At 37.3% G+C, this 19,787-nt stretch overlaps 2 protein-coding genes across 3 annotated transcripts; both read right to left on the reverse strand.

Annotated features, from left to right (window-relative positions):
- Positions 1 to 59: 59 nt before the first annotated feature.
- LOC107223279 (protein son of sevenless) lies at positions 60 to 11,873 on the reverse strand. 2 transcript variants are annotated; one of them, XM_015662910.2, is made up of 20 exons: positions 11,266 to 11,873; positions 10,053 to 10,316; positions 9,851 to 9,934; positions 9,634 to 9,714; positions 7,099 to 7,275; positions 6,632 to 6,840; positions 6,162 to 6,345; positions 5,193 to 5,439; positions 4,881 to 5,111; positions 4,268 to 4,631; positions 3,947 to 4,139; positions 3,583 to 3,819; positions 3,311 to 3,466; positions 2,976 to 3,158; positions 2,762 to 2,879; positions 2,380 to 2,669; positions 2,079 to 2,307; positions 1,592 to 1,914; positions 1,266 to 1,521; positions 60 to 1,030 (listed from the first exon to the last, which is right to left on the reverse strand). In XM_015662910.2, the coding sequence occupies exons 1-20, from the start codon at positions 11,371 to 11,373 to the stop codon at positions 939 to 941; spliced, it is 4,026 nt and encodes a 1,341-aa protein (XP_015518396.2). In that variant the 5' UTR covers positions 11,374 to 11,873; the 3' UTR covers positions 60 to 938. The 2 variants fall into 2 exon arrangements, with proteins under 2 accessions (XP_015518396.2, XP_046595027.1); XM_046739071.1 differs by having other exon boundaries at positions 60 to 825; positions 7,099 to 7,276; positions 9,632 to 9,714.
- A 1,050-nt stretch (positions 11,874 to 12,923) lies between these two features.
- LOC107223285 lies at positions 12,924 to 19,574 on the reverse strand. Its single transcript, XM_015662918.2, has 4 exons — positions 18,995 to 19,574; positions 17,544 to 17,666; positions 15,024 to 15,147; positions 12,924 to 14,096 (listed from the first exon to the last, which is right to left on the reverse strand). The coding sequence occupies exons 1-4, from the start codon at positions 19,102 to 19,104 to the stop codon at positions 14,046 to 14,048; spliced, it is 408 nt and encodes a 135-aa protein (XP_015518404.1). The 5' UTR covers positions 19,105 to 19,574; the 3' UTR covers positions 12,924 to 14,045.
- Positions 19,575 to 19,787: the final 213 nt, after the last annotated feature.

The raw sequence follows: 19,787 nt of genomic DNA on the forward strand, positions 1-19,787 counted from the left end.
TACAGTGTATCACAGTTGTATTGGGGGGAGAGGGAGGGAAGGAGGGGGGGGGGGGGGGGGGGAGTAGACAGGGTTGATTGGGAATTGGAAAGGGGGCCAAAGCTCGATTATAGTCTAATCAGTAAAATTCTAGGAAACATTTCATACCACACTCAGAGGTTACATCAATGTTTTGACGTTTCACGTGCTTCTGAATTCCATTTTTTATAGATATTTTTGGACAAAAATAAAATAATAATTTTTGACATAAAATGACATAATTTAAATGAATTCAAATAACAAAAAAGAAATCCTTTTTGAACACATGTACGTGACACAACAGGACTTTTTCCAACAGTTAACCCTAGAATTGTACACTGGGTGTGCAACACTCAGTACTTTTTCGCCACCGTGTGGTCCTTTTATAAATCAGTGTTGCAGAATTCGACTTTATCCTACTTCTCAGCATTCTTGACCGTTCAACGGAAAATTCTTCGTTGAGTTTATAAAGAAATCTTCATTGCAGCCGCAACCACCGCTTTTTGAAGTCGGCCACGTGGCAAACACCCAAGTGTATCGTTAATGATCGGCTGCGAAAGTGCGCCGTTCTAGGGTTGAAGGTCGTTCTGTCTATTATAATTAACACTACACACTTTTTTTACGAACAGTACTACAAAACACACTGTTTTATCTTTTCAGACAGTTGAAAACCAAGTTTAACAAAGTTAGTAATTGTTGGAAAGATGTGAAAGCTGTGAGAGATGCTGTAAATAATGTCGCGCTGTAATACTTATGACAATAACGTGATGCGTGTGATCGTTCTTGCAATCTCTACTCAATAGCTACCTAGAAAAAAACAAATAAAAATTTACAAAACGTATAACTGTCTTCCATAAGCTTACTTAAAAGAGTACAAATCAGCCTTGTGGAGTTCATTAATAGGGAATGGGAGAAGGAGCTTAACTAGGCCCAGGCGGGGCGCTGAAATTAAACATTGTCGTCGGTGGCCTTCCAGGTAGCGGCTTTGGTGGTAACCTAGGAGTCACTGATCCTGAAAATTAAATGCTATTTGTTACGAGGTTATTCAAAATTTGAGGATTATTAAAATATGATGGATTTGTTATTTTTGTTAAATGAAAGAATCGAAGATCTTTCTGGATGTTCTGTAGTATTCTCACTAACATTTTCCAAAGAAAACAAGAGGCTCTTGCTGTTTGAAAAATTGATATCACATCGCACACGAGAATCAAGATTAACATTCCAACAGAATACTTTCATCTATATACCGTTGGGTTGAGCAGGGGGAAGTTTGGTGGGACTAGGCCCGTTGAAAGACATGTGCCGCCTAGGGTGGGAGGGAACTGGTCCCGTTGCTTCCAGAGTGGAATTCCGCCTTGCCAAAAGTCCTGAACTGCTAGGGTTCAGAGTAGCCGAGAGTCGAGGTGGTAGCATAATGGGGGGTACATCTCTCCGTGGGGGTAAAGGAGGCGGAGAAGTACCCTCTCGTGGTGGAAGTATTGGAGCATTTGGAGCTTGTCGAGCCTAAAAACAAACGGGGAACACAAAACTCATCACTGTGTTAGCAATTTTCAGACAAAACGAAAAAACACACCTGCTGCGGTGATTCACTGACAGAGCTGTCTCGTCTCCGGTGAGATCTGGGGGGTAAGGGTGGTGGCGGTTGGTTCGGAGGTAAGTGGCTAGGAGATAACGGTGGAGGCATAGAAGCCCCAGGACTCCCACCGGATGACAAACCCGTCAAGGCGCCAACGACGCTAATTGTTCCCGAGTTGAAACCAAAGTGGGTTGTCTGAGATTGGTGATACGGTGGTGGAAAGTGACCGGGCGATCCAAGTTGCGGACTGCTACCAGGCGAGCCAAGCGAAAGACCTGACATACTGAGAGGACCAGGGGATCCAGGTGGAGGGCCTGTTCCTAGAAAAGGCCAAGAAAAAGCAATCATTGATGGGCAAATTTGAGTATTAAGTTTATAACTCCATGGGATTGTAGAATAGTTTTATTTCCAAATATTTAGCATGTTTCCATAGCAAATATCTGGTATTTTCAATTTGATGTAATATAAAATGAGGAATGCCCACCTCCTAGTAGTACAGGAGCAAATACGCTATGATCTCCCGTGTGCGGAGGTGCCATTTGAGAGGTGTGCGGGGGAGTTTCAGGCAACTCAGGAGGAGGTGGAGCTTCCGGCGCTGGATCATGTAATTTGACTGTAGTCGTCACTGCTTGCAAGGGTGCTGGTAATCTGCCACTTAGACTCCTTGCCTTGATGCCAGGCGACTTCAAATTTAGATCCGGCCATTTACGTGGCTGAAAAAACGAACATACTTGTGATCAGACAATTTATTCCGTCGTTTTGTCAAGTTCAATTGAGACACTTACGACTCTGGGTGGTTGTCTACAACCTCGGGGCTCCACTTCCAAACTCTTGTTATACAAATAGTTGCCTATATCGGCGTCTTTCATATTGGGGTCAAAAGGAGAAAGGTTTTCAATAAAATGTCTTATTCTAGGTTCTACGCTGAGACAGTAGGGCTGATTTTGATACTGCTGAATTTCGCCTGTGATTTCTGCGACTTTCCGTCGCTTACTAAAGTTTATCAGCTCTGGACTACCCTGAAGATAGTCAGAATTTCCTTCCTCAGTGTGTAAAATATTTGTCAGGTACATGCCTGTGAACGGTTTACAAATGTATTCAATTGTCAACAGGTATTCCAGATATTAAAGGTACAGCAGTTATGAAATATTGGGATATCATAATTACCGAAAAAAGGTACGCAAGGTGGATTAATAGATCGTAATTTTTCTTGGTACTTTCGAAAGTGATCACTATTCAACTCTCGGGCGTCTTCCAGTGCCTTTTCCAATCGCGCCGGTATTTGCTATGATAATGTAATTCACAATTTATTTCTCGTCTTACTTTGAGATGTGAGTTAAGAATCTTAGGTATTCGAACAACAGATAATCACATGATTTACCTGAAAAGTGAACTTCAGCCGATAAACAGACGCGGAACCCATAGCACTTACAATAGCTAAAACGCCATTGAAATTGTTCAGATCTTGTAGCACCATCATAATTTCAATTGCCCGAGACACAATGGCGACACGCTCTTCCAAATTCTCGGCTTCCACTATAGTTTTTTCAAGCCATCGTGTGACCTAAGGAGTATAGAGATTATTTATTTATTTTTTTTTTTTTTTTTTTTTTGAGAGAAAATTTCACAAATTTTACTATTCTAATGTACAATTCAATTTAGTATATTTAGTATGACTAATAAAAAAATTATACAGTAAATAATCATAAGGCTTACATTGTTTGTGTGCTTAATCATCTTAAGTAGATTTGGTGATGTCTGTTCTTTATCTTTCTTGGTCCAAACTGAGCCGACTAATTCTGAAGGCTTTACTGTTCTATACAGTTCGAATTCTAATAACGTTAATTGCCTCGCTAATTCGATAGGGTGTAACTATAAAAAACAGCAATATGTTGCTCAAGTGTTTGTAAAGCAATATGATGTGATATACAATGATCATGAACGAAGGTTCAGCAAAATTCTATTTACGATTACGGAAATGCACTCACTGTGAGTATTCCCCACGTTTCTTCAGGAACTTTAAGGTGCCACTCAATTGCAGGTGGGGAGCGTTCAAAACTGAAAGTAATTGGCCTTTGTTCGGATGGCTCGCATTTTCTCTGAACAATTTTCATAACTGAATCCACCCATTTTCTCATCGATTTTCCGCCTACTGTGTCTAAAAAAGCCTGTAACTTTTCCAAGAGTTCTCTGTCGCGTTCAAAGTCATAAAAATGATGGTCTACCTGTGAAAATAAATGCAAATGAAGATTAAAGGGGTATAGAAAATTTATTGCACTTTATTATTGGTTTTAAGATCGGTTTAAAAATATCAAAATAGCTATTATTAAACTTGATACTTTGTACACATACCCAATGCCTCAAAACATTGAGAACCCTGAATTGAACAGGTTGACAGTACTCCTTTTTGTACCTTTTCCAGTCTTCTCTAGCCCCAGCTTTACACCCTGGTGCTTTGTCCTCATCTCCATACACTACCGAAAGCTCTGGTATGTCAAACCTCTTGATGAGTAAAGACAAAAGCTTTTGGGGCGAGCAAAAACTCCTATTGAAATATCAGAACACAATCTTCGTCATTACAAGATAAAATTGTGAAGCCAATTCATTACTCTGCTGAACTAAACGCAATCACTATGTAACATTGTCATCCTTAATCACTTAAATCCAACTTACCTATAAGTAGTAAGGAATGTCCGTACAAAAGCTGGATCTGCGTATATATGGTAAGTTAACCTTTCAACCAGTTTGATCAGTGTAGCACCTTTGATCAGAGGCACACCTCCATTTTCTCTAGCCTCCAGTACTATATTTTCAGGGGAATCTTGTTCGGAAAATTTGTACAAATGAGGTGGAGGAAGTCTTAAAGGATGTTTCGTTTCTTCATCCAACAGTATGCTGTCAAGCGTTCTCTCTAGCATGCTTTTAGTATTAAGCATTACAAGATCGGCCATCCAGCTATTTTTGTCTTCGAGAGATTTTGCAACGAGTGTAACATTTGGGTGGTCTCTTGGAGCAATTTCGAAAGTGTTTTTCAATTCTGTGAAGATTTTTGTTAATGAGTAAATGAACCAGTGAAAAATTGGAAGTGTTACCAGAAATAAATGTTTGATCAACTTATTTGTAAAATTTCAAAAAATTAATTTTAAGGCTAACACCATTCAATATTCAACAAACAGAAAATTTCAGTCATTTTAACGTATCGTATTTGTTGGATAATTAATTTTACATGTTTCAATAATCTATTATTATTGCATTTACGTTTACTCAGTAAAGTAACGTAACTGACCATCAGTGTCTTCTCTGTCAATGATCTCCACTTTTCTGATGAAAAAACGCTCTTTCAGGCGGAGTTCAACTTGGTGCGCCGGATGTCCCCCTCCTACCGCAACCGGTCCGACACTAACGCTCACTCTTTTTCCTCCAGTTGGTTTGCAGAGTACCAAGAGCCCATCGAAAAGAAAAGCTCGCCTTTCGGTTAATCTTCGCCCGCCGCTTCCAACTTTTCCTAGCATATCCTCTGTCATCGGACACAATCACGTCAAAATTACAGTTCGGAATTTTGCCCTGGTATTTACGACGAATGTTGCGAACTAATCACCTCTTATAAACTCGTTGCAGCATTGCCCGATATCCCTTTGGTCCCAACCATCGACAGTCTTTTGCAATTCACTAGTCTTCTCAAGTGCAGCTTGCCTTCTCGCCCTACTTTGCATCCGTAGGCCTGTGTCTTTTTTTGGAAGATTTACGACGGATTTCATCAGTTCCATTTGCAGAGGTCGCAAAAGACCTTGCACTTGTTCTAAAGTCTCACGATCGTCTGAATTTGGAGTCAAGTTATGTAACACCTGTAATTGATGAATAACGAGTATGACATTAATTTAGTACTTCTGTCGCGATGCAATAAATAAAATTGGTAACACGTCAATTAACAGTTGTGACAATGAGGTATGAGTATAATGTAACTAAACAATGACTAAAACTGTTTATACATCAGTGTGTTAAATCCTAGCTTAGGAACCTAGGTAGTAGTTAACGAAAGAATAAAAATCAACTCTGTAGCGATATCAAGTGATATCGTGTAAAATATGAATTATGTGCTGGACTAGTGAAAAATAATAACCATAATTTCGGCGTCGGTAGAATCTGCACTTGAGCAAATCATAGGCATAATATACAGTCATTGCCACTAGACCTATAAGAAGACTCCAATAAATGAATTTTGCTATAGCTGAAGCACACATCAAAGCTATTATTCCCATAAAACAACACAAAAGTCTTTGCATTCTGGTCGTTTTTTATCAAGGTTATCATTTGTAGTACTGGCGAATTTTGACAGCCGAAATAATTGAGCAGTATTTCAGTGCAAGCTTTGTTTCATACTGAAAATTTTGACAATCATGAAAGTCGCATTTCCCTTAATGCTTCGAAGTGAATCAAACCTTATGATATTGATATATGATGATTTCCAAACCGTTTTATATAAATAATAAAGTATAACGTTATCAAAGGCACGTTTAATTTTCATAACAATTTCTCACAAACATAATATCATGTCTATGTCACTCACCTTAATGTAGTCAAAGTACAAGAAGCAATGCCACACAGGTTGAAGCAATAGTTTTGGTAAATAATATTTTACAGCTTCCTTAAACCCATGACCTGCTGTCCGCAATGCTTCGTTGGACTCTGGTCTAGCTAATAACCTCGTCAGGACTTCCCTACTGGTCGGACTGTTCATGTCCCTCGCATATCTGTATTAAGATTCATTCAAAGTTGATCATCTGTAGTGTTATTTTGAAAATCTGTGTTCGAGTTTGAAACATTCGAATTATTTTTTATTCAATTCAGAAATCTTTTTTAGAAGAATTATGAGAATCATATTTATGTAAATTTATCTTCGGTCTCAAATCGTTTTTTTTTTTTTTTTCTATTATAAGAAGCCGTTTATTTGACACGTAAATAAAAGAAGAATTTATCGATCACATACCATTTTCTGTAAAACATTCTAATAAAATATAAATATTGTAACTCACGTACTTTATGTACACATCAAACTCTGCAGCCTCAGCCAATTCTTCAAAACAGGATCCAACCGTAGGAGTCTGTTTCTCTTCCGTAATTTCCATAATATCCTCTAAACTTCCCAACAGTGTTACCGTTACTTCATAAATATCCATTATATTACTAAATAGTGCATCGAGTTCGTGGGGACCTTGAGCCATTTTTTCTATCTCTTCACGAAACACCTGCGATAAACAAATGCTTACTAACACTGAGATTGTTAGTAATTAATGCTAACACGTAGATTTCATTATTCACTTTTTGGACTCGACATTTGCGATTGTTATAAAAGATTCTAAATACTTAACATAGCTCAAATCAAAAATACGGAACTGAAACATTTGCATACAAATGTTAGGGAAATAAAGAAATCGATTCTTTGGAAAATCTAAATAACAAAGATCTTTCCAAATATTTTTATGTTACATCAATAATGTACATACTTTGATTATCATGTGGAGATCACGTAGATAGTGTCGTTCATCATGTATAAGGTCACGAACAAAATCTTCGTAAGACGTTCGTGGGGATGGTCCTGGATCATCGACTGATACAACCGCACCTAAGCCACTTTGGGGACCTTCGGTACAGTCATCTTGATAGAACATATCCAACAGGACCTGTTGAAGGATGGGAATTTATGAGAAACGATTGAACAGTGCTTCCGACTATATTCCATTAAGAATATGTAAATATCCAAAGTAGGTATGAAGGAAATTTGCAGAAAAGTAGGCATATACTCAATGAGAATATAACAGACAGGATGTTGAGATTGTCGGAACAAATTTTGTCGCAGACAGAACCAACAGCTTATGAAAAGCAGACAAAGACAGGATCACCTTGTTCGCACATTGAAATAATGACATAGTTGGAATACAGTAAAAATATATCACTGAGTTTTGAACATTATCCACATGTGAATTAGTGAGCCAACTGCTGTAGCTCAGCCGCTACAGCACAGGCCGCGCGGCAAAGTAAGGTTCATAGTGGTAGACGTAACAGTAATTAAATTTGAATTGAATGGTTAAATGCAGACAGCCAAGAGTTGAATAGGCAATACGTAGGCTGAGGTGTCCAATAACGGAAAACTGACTGCTTAAAGAAGTGGCAAAGACTCTACCAAGACTCTGTCTAGAATAAATATTATAAGAACATTTACTTGCGGTCGATGGTTTTTGAAATGAACCCACGCAAGATTGAATAAAGGCTCAACAACATATAGACAGGTAAAAGATTTAAATTTAAATTGATTTCTCAGTCTAAGTGACAAATATGAAAAAGAAACAAAATAATAGGCACAAAACATTCATTAGCTAATTTATAAGAATATATACCAGCCATGGGTAAAAAAAATTTTTTAAAATAAAAGTTGTACACCTCAAATCTATTACAGATACAATATAATAGTAATCCAGAAATATCAATGTTGAGCATTAGCATAAACCTTGAACGTAGTCCATTCCAAGTGTGCCAATTTTCATGCTTGGTATTCCAGAAATGGTTACTCGCGCATGCTAGTTTAATGATGAACTCGAGACAAAGAATTTCAAGTAGAGTTGATCGTAGATTTTTCTAATTAGTATACAAGTATCAAACAGCAACAACGTGAGCTAATTAATGTCGTAGCATGTGATAATTCACTAATGAATAGATACGATAAGCCCGCTTGAGTTGTGGGCTGTGTTGTAGGGAAGAAATTTACTTTCATTACCTATTTTGACACAAATGGAGTACCATGTTAATTATTTTGAAAAACAGTAAGCCTGCCAAATTTTTTTTTTTCAGTAATTTACAGTATCATAAAAAGTTAGTTATTTAGCTCCGTTGTTCACAAAATTTCACAAACGATTAGAGGATCATGAAAATGTAATAATTACTGAATGTGTTCAAATAACTTTCTACAGGGGCGTCGCAGGTACGTACCACCTATAACAGCGTGAGTAGAGGGCGAACATTGTTGGTGTTGTTTTTAGTTGGTGGAAAGCATGTAACCAAGCAGAGAACATTTGCAGCCACAATTACCACTTAGCCTGTGTCTAATCTAGCATAGCCAGTCAGTGGTTTTTGGATTACAACAACGGTTATTACTAACTTCTAAGATTTGTTTGCAATTTATAGCCCCCTTTGACGAGTCAACATATGTTCTGTATTATGTATACTAAATTGCAATGTGAATTTCATAAGGGAGGGGGAAAAGAAAACCAAGAGAACAAAACACGACAAATAACCACATCTCCAGAAAAATACTTTTAACGAATGTCATATGTGATTCCTGATAACTTCATTTCTGTAAAATCCGTACTTTTTCAAAGTCAATACACATGTACAGATAGCAAATTGAATTTTTGACATACGAAACATTTTTAAATAACCGTACGAATACTTAATAGCGATAAGCTGATGCAAATGAATTACATTTATTTCAGAACCCGTCTATCTCGTAACACTAATTGTTCTCAATCCAACTTATTACCTAGATAAAGCTTATAACTATAAGCTATGTTACATTGGATGAAAAAATGATAAGTAGGCCCAAAGTTCCACAAAATCTTCTGACACTAAGGTGACGTAGAAACGTATAATTAAACAATTCATAGAAATTATTTCGATTTTTGGGGTTGCAATAATTTTATTGTAGCTGTTCCATGTACAACGATAAACTTAATCTTGAATAAATTAGTATTTATTAAACGAAAAGAAAGAATTTCAGTAAATATGTTTGGAATTTTCAGAAAATTTTTCCGATTACTGACATGGAAATAACTTGTTTAAATTTGTTCCACTAGTCTACTTACTTGAAAAAAGTAAATAAAAATGATCCCTCATATATTTAGGACGGACTTTCCAATTCAATTTTACTAATTTAATTTACTAATTAATATTTGATGTACAACAGGAATGTAGTGAATGTTGAGCCAAAGGACACAGACAAATTAAATATAGTGTAAATGGCAAAATTTCAGTAAGTCATATGTTACCTTGTCAGCGTACATCGCCACCCTGATGTCTTGACAGGAAATTTCAACATGGCGTATATTCTTAACATAGTTTCCAGCCAACTGAACAAAAACATTGTTGTTCATTAATTGAAACAGTTTAAACCTAAATACTAAAATATCTGCGAGGCGATTACGGCAATAAGGTTTTCTGTACTACGACTCTTAGTAGGACAATGTAGTGTTCAAAATTACAAACCTTCAGAATATCAGCCGAGATGTACTCCAGTACGGCTACAACGAACAAACTGACTTGCGAGTCAATTTTGTGCTGCAATACTTCCTACAATTAAAAATAAGAATTCAGAGCGTATATTTAAATAGTTCAATCGCCTGAGGACAAGGTTACGTTTGAAAATGTAGATTCAAGTAAGAACCTAAATCTAATCTGTACTACAAACCTTTTGTAGCAGCTGATGTATTTTATCCACAGGTAATACAAGAGGCGATTTTTTCTTTCCCTTTTCTAATGCTTCCTTGGCGTCGCTTAAAGCCCACCTATCAATTGGCGTTGGAAAAGTGCGCCTAACACGTTCTTCAACATCTTGAGGAGTGTGTGGTGGAGGTCGGCCACACAACATTCCTAGCATTCGAAGGATCAAACTTTCCACATAATCAAGTGCGTCTTGCCTCGCTTCCAAACTCGGGTGAACCTGTTCCAATACCTGCAATAAAAGAGATCAATAAGCGAAGTCAAACGTAGCAGTGAACACGAATGATTGGTTGCCACACTGGTCTTAGGAATTCTGGCTAATTTAAAGATTAATCAGATTTTGCTAAAGAAAGCTGTATGTTTCTGTGACAACGAAAGGGCAGATTGTGTTTTTTACTGAGGTTAAAATTAATACCATTAATGTAACAAAATATTGTTGCAAAAACCATGAGTTTGCCATTTTGTTCATGATTCAGAAGCAATTAAGTTATGAAACAGTGTGTCTGTGTTGCTTCGTAATGATTTACCCAAGTTCAGTCAATTCTGATATTGTAAGATTGATTTTTCTTTAGAAAAAAAATACATAGTTACATTAACATTACGAATTTCAACTCCATTTCTTCGAAGATATCACTTTTATAAATTACTACAAATAACTTTTCAATAACTCTAAAATCATCATCCTTGTCAATAAAACGACACTAATGAATAAATAATGGTGGAAAATTTGCGCTTTATTTTTTACCAAACGTTAGCGATGCATATATTTTAATTTAATTATTTGTAGATTTTCATTGTACATTTTATGGTATAAATCGAATCCATATAAATGAAGTTCTGTAAGCTGAAGATTTGACGATAAAATGGAAATGAGAATATTTCGATTTGTTGTTCTACAATTGAATAAGTTACTTTACAAACGATTACCCGAAAGGTGATACAAAGTTGATAGAATACACCAGCTGATTGAAAAGAGTAAATGCGGGGTGTCACCTGACTTTGACAAGGCTGTACGTGTGCATACGAGCGAACTGGTGTGTAGTAACATCGCCAGAGAAGTCTGAAGGTAGTAATAATTGAGGAAAGAGAGCCGTGAAGGAGGCTCGGAAATTGTGGAAAGTGCGCGTGGCGATCGTTTAGGGAAAAGACGGATCGTGAATGAGGATCCGAAGAAAACAAACCTTGCGTAGGGAGTTGACAAACACCCCCTTCCACTTGGCGGCGTTCTCTTCTTTCTCAAAGTCGTAGCCCGACGACTCGCCCACCACAGACGCCGGCGTTGAAAACATCTCACTTGATTAACTGGCGGATTTGATTCAAGTTGAACAAATTTCACATTCGATATACATTATTTTCTCTCACAAATAGACTGAGTCTCTCTCTAGTTCGCGAGACACGTTTTTAGAAAAATCACAAAAACTTGACAGAGACGTTCGTCTATCCGTCCGTCGTTCGGGGCGCAGACATCTCTTCTTGTCTTTCTCACTCTTTCTTCCTCTCTCTCTCTCTCTCTCTCTTTTTCTCGCTCGCGCTCTCTCGCTTTCTCTTTCTCTCTCTTTCTCTCCCTCTCGTTCTCGCTGCAAAGATGCGACAGCTAAACCTTTTCACCCATTTTTCGTCCACTTCTCCGTTTTCCCGCACTGTTTAACCTCGATATCACTTTTCGCCGATCCCCTAGCTCCTTGTATTCCCTGTCTTTGCACATTTTTCACCTCCTTTCAACTATTTCTTATCAAAACGTCGTTCAGAGAGACCCACCAGTATCGAGAACTGCCATTGCGCGAGCTCGCTCTCCGCGTTGCGATCGATATTGCGATACTCGTCGACTCGTCTCACTAACGCGATATATATCGAACAACGTCCATACCCCGCGAAACATATCTTTACTCAATCTTGCTGGAATTTTTGTCGATGACTGTATTCGCGCCTCCCGGATAATACGTACTCGTACCGATACTATTACCCATTACCACGCGGGGAACTCATAGTTGGACATTACTGTACATAAATACGTATATTAGCATATTTTAAACGTCGTTTATGCGCTAGGCGTTCCTATTTGATTCTTTCTTCAACCGAAATATGCCGTGTTATTTTGTGTAGATTTTTTTTAATTAAATGTAATTTATTCCAATAATATTATAAAACATTGCGGTGAATTAATTTCAAGAGCAATTTTATTTTAATTTGTATATGCACCTCTGACATAAGTATTAACTTGTCTAACTTTCGTATTCACGTCTAGTGCGTGGTAAAACCCACGAAGTAGTTAGTATTACCTCGTGGTAAGACCGTAGGTAAAAGGAATTGAGCAGCCTACCATGCACATCGATATGTATGTCCGGTGGCCTATAACCAGGCATGGGAACATCGTGACGCACATCATTGACATTGATCATTATTTACTGTACAGTTACGTAAATAATATTTTCATCAATTATATTATGCATTACTGAGAATCAGTTTATCCATTAAACGAATTTCAAGGTTGTCACAGCAGTTCGCATGAATCATATAAAACAGTAAATACTAATTACTTTTTGGTGTCTTTTCACAATTATCGTTTGAGACGAAATTAAAAAAAAAAAACTACAGTATTATAATTTGCATACACGATGCATACAGTCCAAAGTCTGTTAGGTAATAGATCTTATAGTACAGGAATTTTTTTGCATAAAATCCAATTAATAGTTACGAGTAGGAAAAGCGACCAAACTGCATTCGTTTTCGGTACCCGAAGCAACGGTTTCGTTAAAATTAAATGTTTTTAATTTCGGTTTTAATTTTCACAAACTGTAACAGCATGTTTGGGAGGTACAGACGAAGAGCTTGATAAATGTATTATGTGGATTAATTTTATTGCGTACGCACTCACGTACAGTAGCAGGTTGTCTATGGACATGAAATTAATATATTTTCACATTCCGGCGAATGCGGTAGACAACAACACGTGCATAATTTGAATAAATAAAATGACAAAGCAGCCGTTAACAATAACATCTTAAATATATCACATGTAATTGAGATACAATGGTGAAATGATAATAAATAAATCTCTCTTTACGGAACGTTAAATACATAATTTGATCTTTGCTGTCAGTTTAGAAGTGATAAAATCTCATGGTTTTACCGAAACGTTCTATTCAAATATGTAGCACATATGGACTTACGTAAATTCTTAAAATACTACAGCTTATAAATCACTCTAACAGTAATCACTAAAATTAGATACTGTCTTGAATGTATGTTATTTCGAAGCAAAGACTGTTGCAATTTACTGAAGTACTAAATATCGTAGAAATAATTGAACAAATGGATTTTCAATAGTTTCATCATTATTTTTTAATAATTGAGCTGCAAAATTTTATCTTATATATATCATACGTATATACGATTTAATTCGGCATGTAGACGTATCATTCATTTGAGCATGAATTTTTCAATTAAATAAACGGAATAGAAAACGGTAGAAAATTAGAAGTAAGAATATATTATATTTATAATATATGTATACTTAACGTCAATAAATTAGGTAAATTGAATAAATAAAAAAATTTAGCATACATATTAAATATAAATTAAATAAATTACTAAAATTTATGACATGTACGAAATACTTTCGGAAAATACCATCAGTTACACACACCGTACACTACATCTATTCGCCGGTGCAGACCATATTACGCTCGGAATCTTTGATATAAATTCTTTTTTTTTTTTTAATATATAGAGAATGGAATATCAAATTTTCGTAGCGCAGTTCTTGTTACGATTAACGCACGAGACGTATAGTCGAATCGTTTGATTCATCTTAAAAAAAAGGAAGAAAAAAAAATTTAGACTAAAGCATAAAAATTAAACTAAAAATCAGACGGCAGAGTTTTTCCGCTAATACTGTAGAGGGACGAGGGCTGAGAACCTCTCGGTTGACTTCTTAAAACATCTCCGTAAGTTTTTCAAATTATACTAATTGTTCCTCCGTCTCCTCCCCTTGTCGATGTTGATGGTTGTTCTGGAACCAAAAAAAGGCGAAACATGAGTTGACATGAATATGCCAAGATGAATAAATGCTAACACGGTTCACATGCTACAAATTGCGTAAATCACGAGTGTAGTTTATTAGAATTCTAAATTATTGCTACAACTCTAATTAATTAATAGGTCAGTCAACGGGATGATAAGTCTCGCTGATGGAAATTCCCTAACGACTGAATGCACCGACATTCGCTATGAGCGTGTGTGATAAAGTAGACGAAATAGTTGAATCAAACTTTATATTATAACGCGTACTCGTAATTAATTTCACCTGTGAATGAGATCATTCAAATTCAATAAGTAAAACGCGTCTAATTGGTTATGAAGTGGTACAAGTTGCTCTACCCGAATATAAATTGCGAAACTGCAAGTAATTATATGAGTCAGCTGATGTTTCAGATCGTGGAACTCTGAATTCTGCCTGACTTCAAAAATTGCAATATTCATTTGTATTTTCTGGCCAGATGCAGTCAGTGAAAATGACAATTAGTAAGTACTGTGAGGCGTATTACAATTATTAGTTCGTTGAAGCGGATGCATGTGCCACGTTAACTAAATGGAATCTGTTTTTATCAGTCTATACCCGATGAAATCCTACTGTTGTGAGATATGAAATCAAGGTCCATGTTTGCATAGTTTTCTCATTAAATAGAGTGCAGTAGTGAGGGAGGTAAAAGATCGACATTTACGAAAAAATTTTATCACTCCTTCCACGAAGAAGAAAACAAATTCGGTGTTTTCCTAATTAATAAAAGGTTCAGCTATATTTTGCAATAAGATATGTAAAATCGGTTTTAAAGAATAAAAGAAATTCTCCTGAAAGTCGAGTAGTATGAACTGCGGTAAAAATTATTATTATATACTATGTACTGGGTATAAAGCAGCGAGCAGAAACTGAACTTACAAAATACGATTGAAAAGATTCGTCACTTTCTTGACCAGCGGACAGAGAGTCTCGTTCTTCAGCTTCTTGCAGAAGCCGTTGAAGTCTTTGAAGCCCACTTTCCATGGATCGCCGCCTGCGGCCACTAAAACAGAGAAGAGACAAAGATAAATTAACGCGCGGGTCAGGATAAGGTGCGAAAAAAAAGAGAAAAACAATTAACAACAAACAATTACTGAACCGCACTGAGATTGTGGTAAACAATTCAAATATGGTTCGCGCCATTCTCATTGCGTGATGAATTCTAAAACCCGAAAGTGAACGCGAACTCACCGGCATCTAATTGTAATTTAGAAGAATAAGATGCGTTTGCATTTGCAGCGAAGCACATGCAAGTGGAGGAATAAATCGTTAGTTGTGCACAAAAGTGTCGTTTCTTCTTTTTTTTCTTTTTCATTCTCTGCGGCCCCGTTTTATAAGGCAGGAAGATATAAATGCAAAAGACTCGAGAACGATAACCGAGTTAAATGCTCCATTACCGGGACAGTGACAAATTGACGGGGTGTAGGTATAAAGTAGGTATTATTGCGTCAGGCTTTTGCCCGCTGCAGATTTAATTACCGTAGGAACTTCTTTGGCATTTTTTATATTTCTTAATACATTAAAAGAGAGCGAGGTAAGACAGGTAACGGAATATACTTAAGCAGGTACGTGTTTCATCTGAAAAGCATCCCACTTGTTCCCCGAAAGGACTGCATAGAAAAAAAAAAAATATCGTATCAATTCAATTTCACACGTACGCGGTAGATGTGTGTAAATATTTTGCGGAGCGTTCCGAAAAATGAAATTATTCCATCATGAAGTTTTGCAATGTTTCGATCTCCGCGAATGATTATCGTTCGATTCAAATGTTAAATTTAATTCTAAGAAACGATTAAAGTATGTCTTTTAATCGACCGACTGAGATTGGTGAATAGTTCGAAAAGCGACTTGAAAGGGATTATTATTGGCAGCTGAAGAAGTTAATGCGTGTAGTGATCACTCGGTCTGGAATGTCGGCACTTCTCATTGTCAGCTTATCTTTCACGTAAACGACAAATGCTCCGGTACGCATACGCGCGTGATAAAATTTGATAAAATTTCGAATCGGCCACTGACTCACTAGACGGTAAAATGGTATAATGTCAGGTATGAAATATGATGACACATTTTCACCGATCAATATAGTAATTACAATGCTTTACATTATCGCGTCTGGACTTGTTAATTGAATATCGATGCTCGTCGATTCGCAGAAAATCGCTCACACCCGTGCCGTGTATGCAAATGTACATATAATGTTACTCATCACGCCTGTTGTTTTTTTTTTTCCTTTTACAAATTTATTAACCTGTGGTTTCAACCAGTAAAATTGAAGAAGGCGTGCAAGGAGTATAAGACGTGTGACCTGGAGGTGGAATTAGACCCCCGAACGATTGAATGACGTGAAGCATTGATTGAAAAAAAAATCAAGCGTATTTCAAATTAAAATAATACTAGGTAACGGAGTAATTATCGACTATTTATAAAAATCGTTGAGAGAGAATGAAGAATTTTTATTCTTCGTATTCAAACGCGCAGAGAAATACCACCCGACAATCTCACGTAACAACGCGTCATTAGAATCGTTTGTCCGATAAGCGCCACGACCAATCCAACTTGAATAAGGGTAGACCGAGATCAATTTTCACGCGTATCGGACAAACATATGTATCAATATAGGGGATCAGAGGTATGAATATAACGTTTAGACTTCGCACGTAAGCTTGAATGGATTTACGGGTGGACGTGTTTCAAATTGCAGCAAAGTGTATAACTCTTTCCAATTTTCTAATTGATAAAACGTGCACAATTGAAGTAGACACGTATTAACGAACACAAGATTAGGTGCAAGTGGACGTGCAGCCTAAACTAGAAAATCCAACGGAGGATTGCCACTCTGCACGCCGTGCACGACTTATTATACCTGATAAGAATTGTATCCAGTTTTTACCGGTTTTCTACCGAACACTTTGTCGTTTGCACAGATACATTAATAGATTATTTCAGTAGTGGATTGTACATGCCCACGTGATCGTTTTGCACGTATATTACATACGCACATGATGGGACATGTAACAATCACGACTCGCGCTCACGTCGACGATGGTTTCAGTCTGTACAATCGGTTAAGAAATCGTTCATAATTTACGGTCTGGCATATTCGGGAGTTCCCTTTGGTTAACAAATTGCGAGGTTAACGTTGTCATCAATTTCGTCTGGCACGTCAAGTGCCTGAGATCCGGAAGCACCTCAACGAATAACGAAACTATAAAGAGTTTTCAGGTTACTATGGTCCGACTGCGAGACGTTCAAAAGCCACTCTCTCTCTCTCTCGCTGTCTCTTTCTCTGCCTCTTAACGAACATCAAGTTATAAGAAATGTTTCACGCGGTAGAAGATTGGCAAAGTTCATCCGGGAGAAGAAGAAGCGACATTAATTTGGAATACGTAATATACTTACATTATAGTCGGATCTACTTGGCCGAATGCAACGGGTACGGTAACCAGCCGCCCACGTAATTTCGACAGTGCCAATAACGTCTCAAGTTCCGCCAGACGCTGATCGGATACTCGTTTCTGCCTGCTGTAATCATTGCGAAAGAACACAGGTTCAATTAAGCCTTCTAATTCGAGTGACTTACGCAAGCGTGAGAAACCGTCCCAAGCTTCGAACATTATTTCCGTATTTTCAATTTTTGGATCATGTCTGTTTAAAGATTCAGCATTATTGTCATCTGACATATTTCACTATGCCAATAAATCACTTGACTGCGTGCAATGTCTAGAGAAGTAAGCTTAGCGTGACGAAATTTTCGTTTGAATGATCGGTAACTTCAATCTTATTGCATCACTTTACACGCATAGACGATTCTACGTACAGCTCGTATACACCAATGAACTTTTACGTCAACGAAGATAAAAAGTTGTTAACGATAAGTGGAACAGAGATCTGTCCGCGTGCGTACGCGTGTCTCGTAACATAATTGCACGAGAGTGAACGTACTGCGTTTTAAATGTTCAACACACGCATGATGGAAGCGCATGGTAATAATGTCGATGAATCTCTCATTCACTCTGCGTGCATGTCGTTCAATTCCGTATATACATACATATATACAATATATATGTACGTATATATATATATATATATATATGTGCGTATGTATGTATAATTCGTATGGGAGAAAAATACGATAAATATGTGATACATTCGCTCGTGCAACTTTGATAATTATCATTCTATGTGTAATATACGTGGTGACACAGCAATGTTCAAGATTATCGTTCACCGAGTTGTCATATTTATAACGTATACGCATAGACGCGGAAGTTGAGCTTTAAGTGAAACGAAGTTTGGTAAAATTAAGTAATTTTATGCAACAACATGGGGAGAAACTTTCGTCTTTATGATAATACCAAAACTACACAAGACATTGCTATCCCTTATTATAATTTCGCGTGTAAATATGTACATATATTCTTGAGGATTAAACGACCTCGCGCAAAGTATGCCGGTTGCGAAAAGTAATAATAAAATGGCGGAAACCGCGCCAGGCAAAACTTGTTGAATTTAACTGGGCATCTTTGCGACGCGAGAGTTCAAGTTAGCTTCCATCTTTTATTTCTCTGTAGAAAAGAAAAAAGAAAAAACAAAACGCTAATGCAAAAGAAAGGTGAAGAGAAAAACCAATCACGATCAATGAATTTCTATATGATTAATAATTTGTAAAGATCAGTATGAAAGTTGCCTTCTCAAATTCTCAATTCTCAATCCCAGGCGTGCAATTATCAGGCAATATTCAACTCTTCACAATGGGTGAAAAAATTGACAATTTTGCTAGCCGATGTCTCGGCAAGATGATCAATTATACGATGATTATTAAAAACTCGACGAAAGAAGTTTGTTCCAACCTGAGAGGTCCCGATGGTCGAGCATCGGTGTCTGTAGCCAGCAATGCGAGAACCAGAAGAACGGCACCGGCGGTTGTGAAAATGGTCATCCTCTTGACTGGCGAACTCATTGTTTCACGATATGGGAATGTAATTACACTTGCGAAGAACTCGGCGAATGTACGAAAGAAAAAGCAAACAATAATAATCACTGAGGGGGTTGACGACGATTGCGACACTTGCAGGTTTGTAATCTCTGCTGCACTGCGATCACGAAAAGTGGGCACGGATACGAATAACGAATAACGAGTAACAGTAAAAGTAGCAGTAGCAGTAGTGGTGGTGATAGGCAGTGACGTTAACGAAACGAGGGTTTGTTTAACGTCGAGAAGATCGTTCGGCGTTTGCAAACTTTGCTTCTTAAATCTTTTTTTCTTCGATATATCTTCGCAACGATGTTAATAACGACGTTTCTTTTCTTATACAACTGTTTGTTCAATTTTTCTTCTTCTCCTTTTTCCTCTCCTTCTTCTCTTCCCTTCTATGTAGGTATAATATGTCTTTATCTCTCCGCTTGTCTCTTGCGAACTCTTGCACGGTGCTGACTTTGCTCCGTATATATACTCGGCGCCCAACCGACGCTCCCCCCTCTTCACCCGCTGCAGGTCGGGTATAAGTCTAACTTGATCCGCGATAGGGAGACACCCACTCTTTTTACCGAAGGAACTTTTCCCCGAGATTTTCATTTTCCTAGGTTTCCTGCAGGACAACTGTTTCAAAAAAAAAATAAACAATATAAAACTACAGTTTATAG

Source organism: Neodiprion lecontei, chromosome 4, assembly GCF_021901455.1.
Source record: "Neodiprion lecontei isolate iyNeoLeco1 chromosome 4, iyNeoLeco1.1, whole genome shotgun sequence".
Classification (NCBI taxonomy): domain Eukaryota; kingdom Metazoa; phylum Arthropoda; class Insecta; order Hymenoptera; family Diprionidae; genus Neodiprion; species Neodiprion lecontei.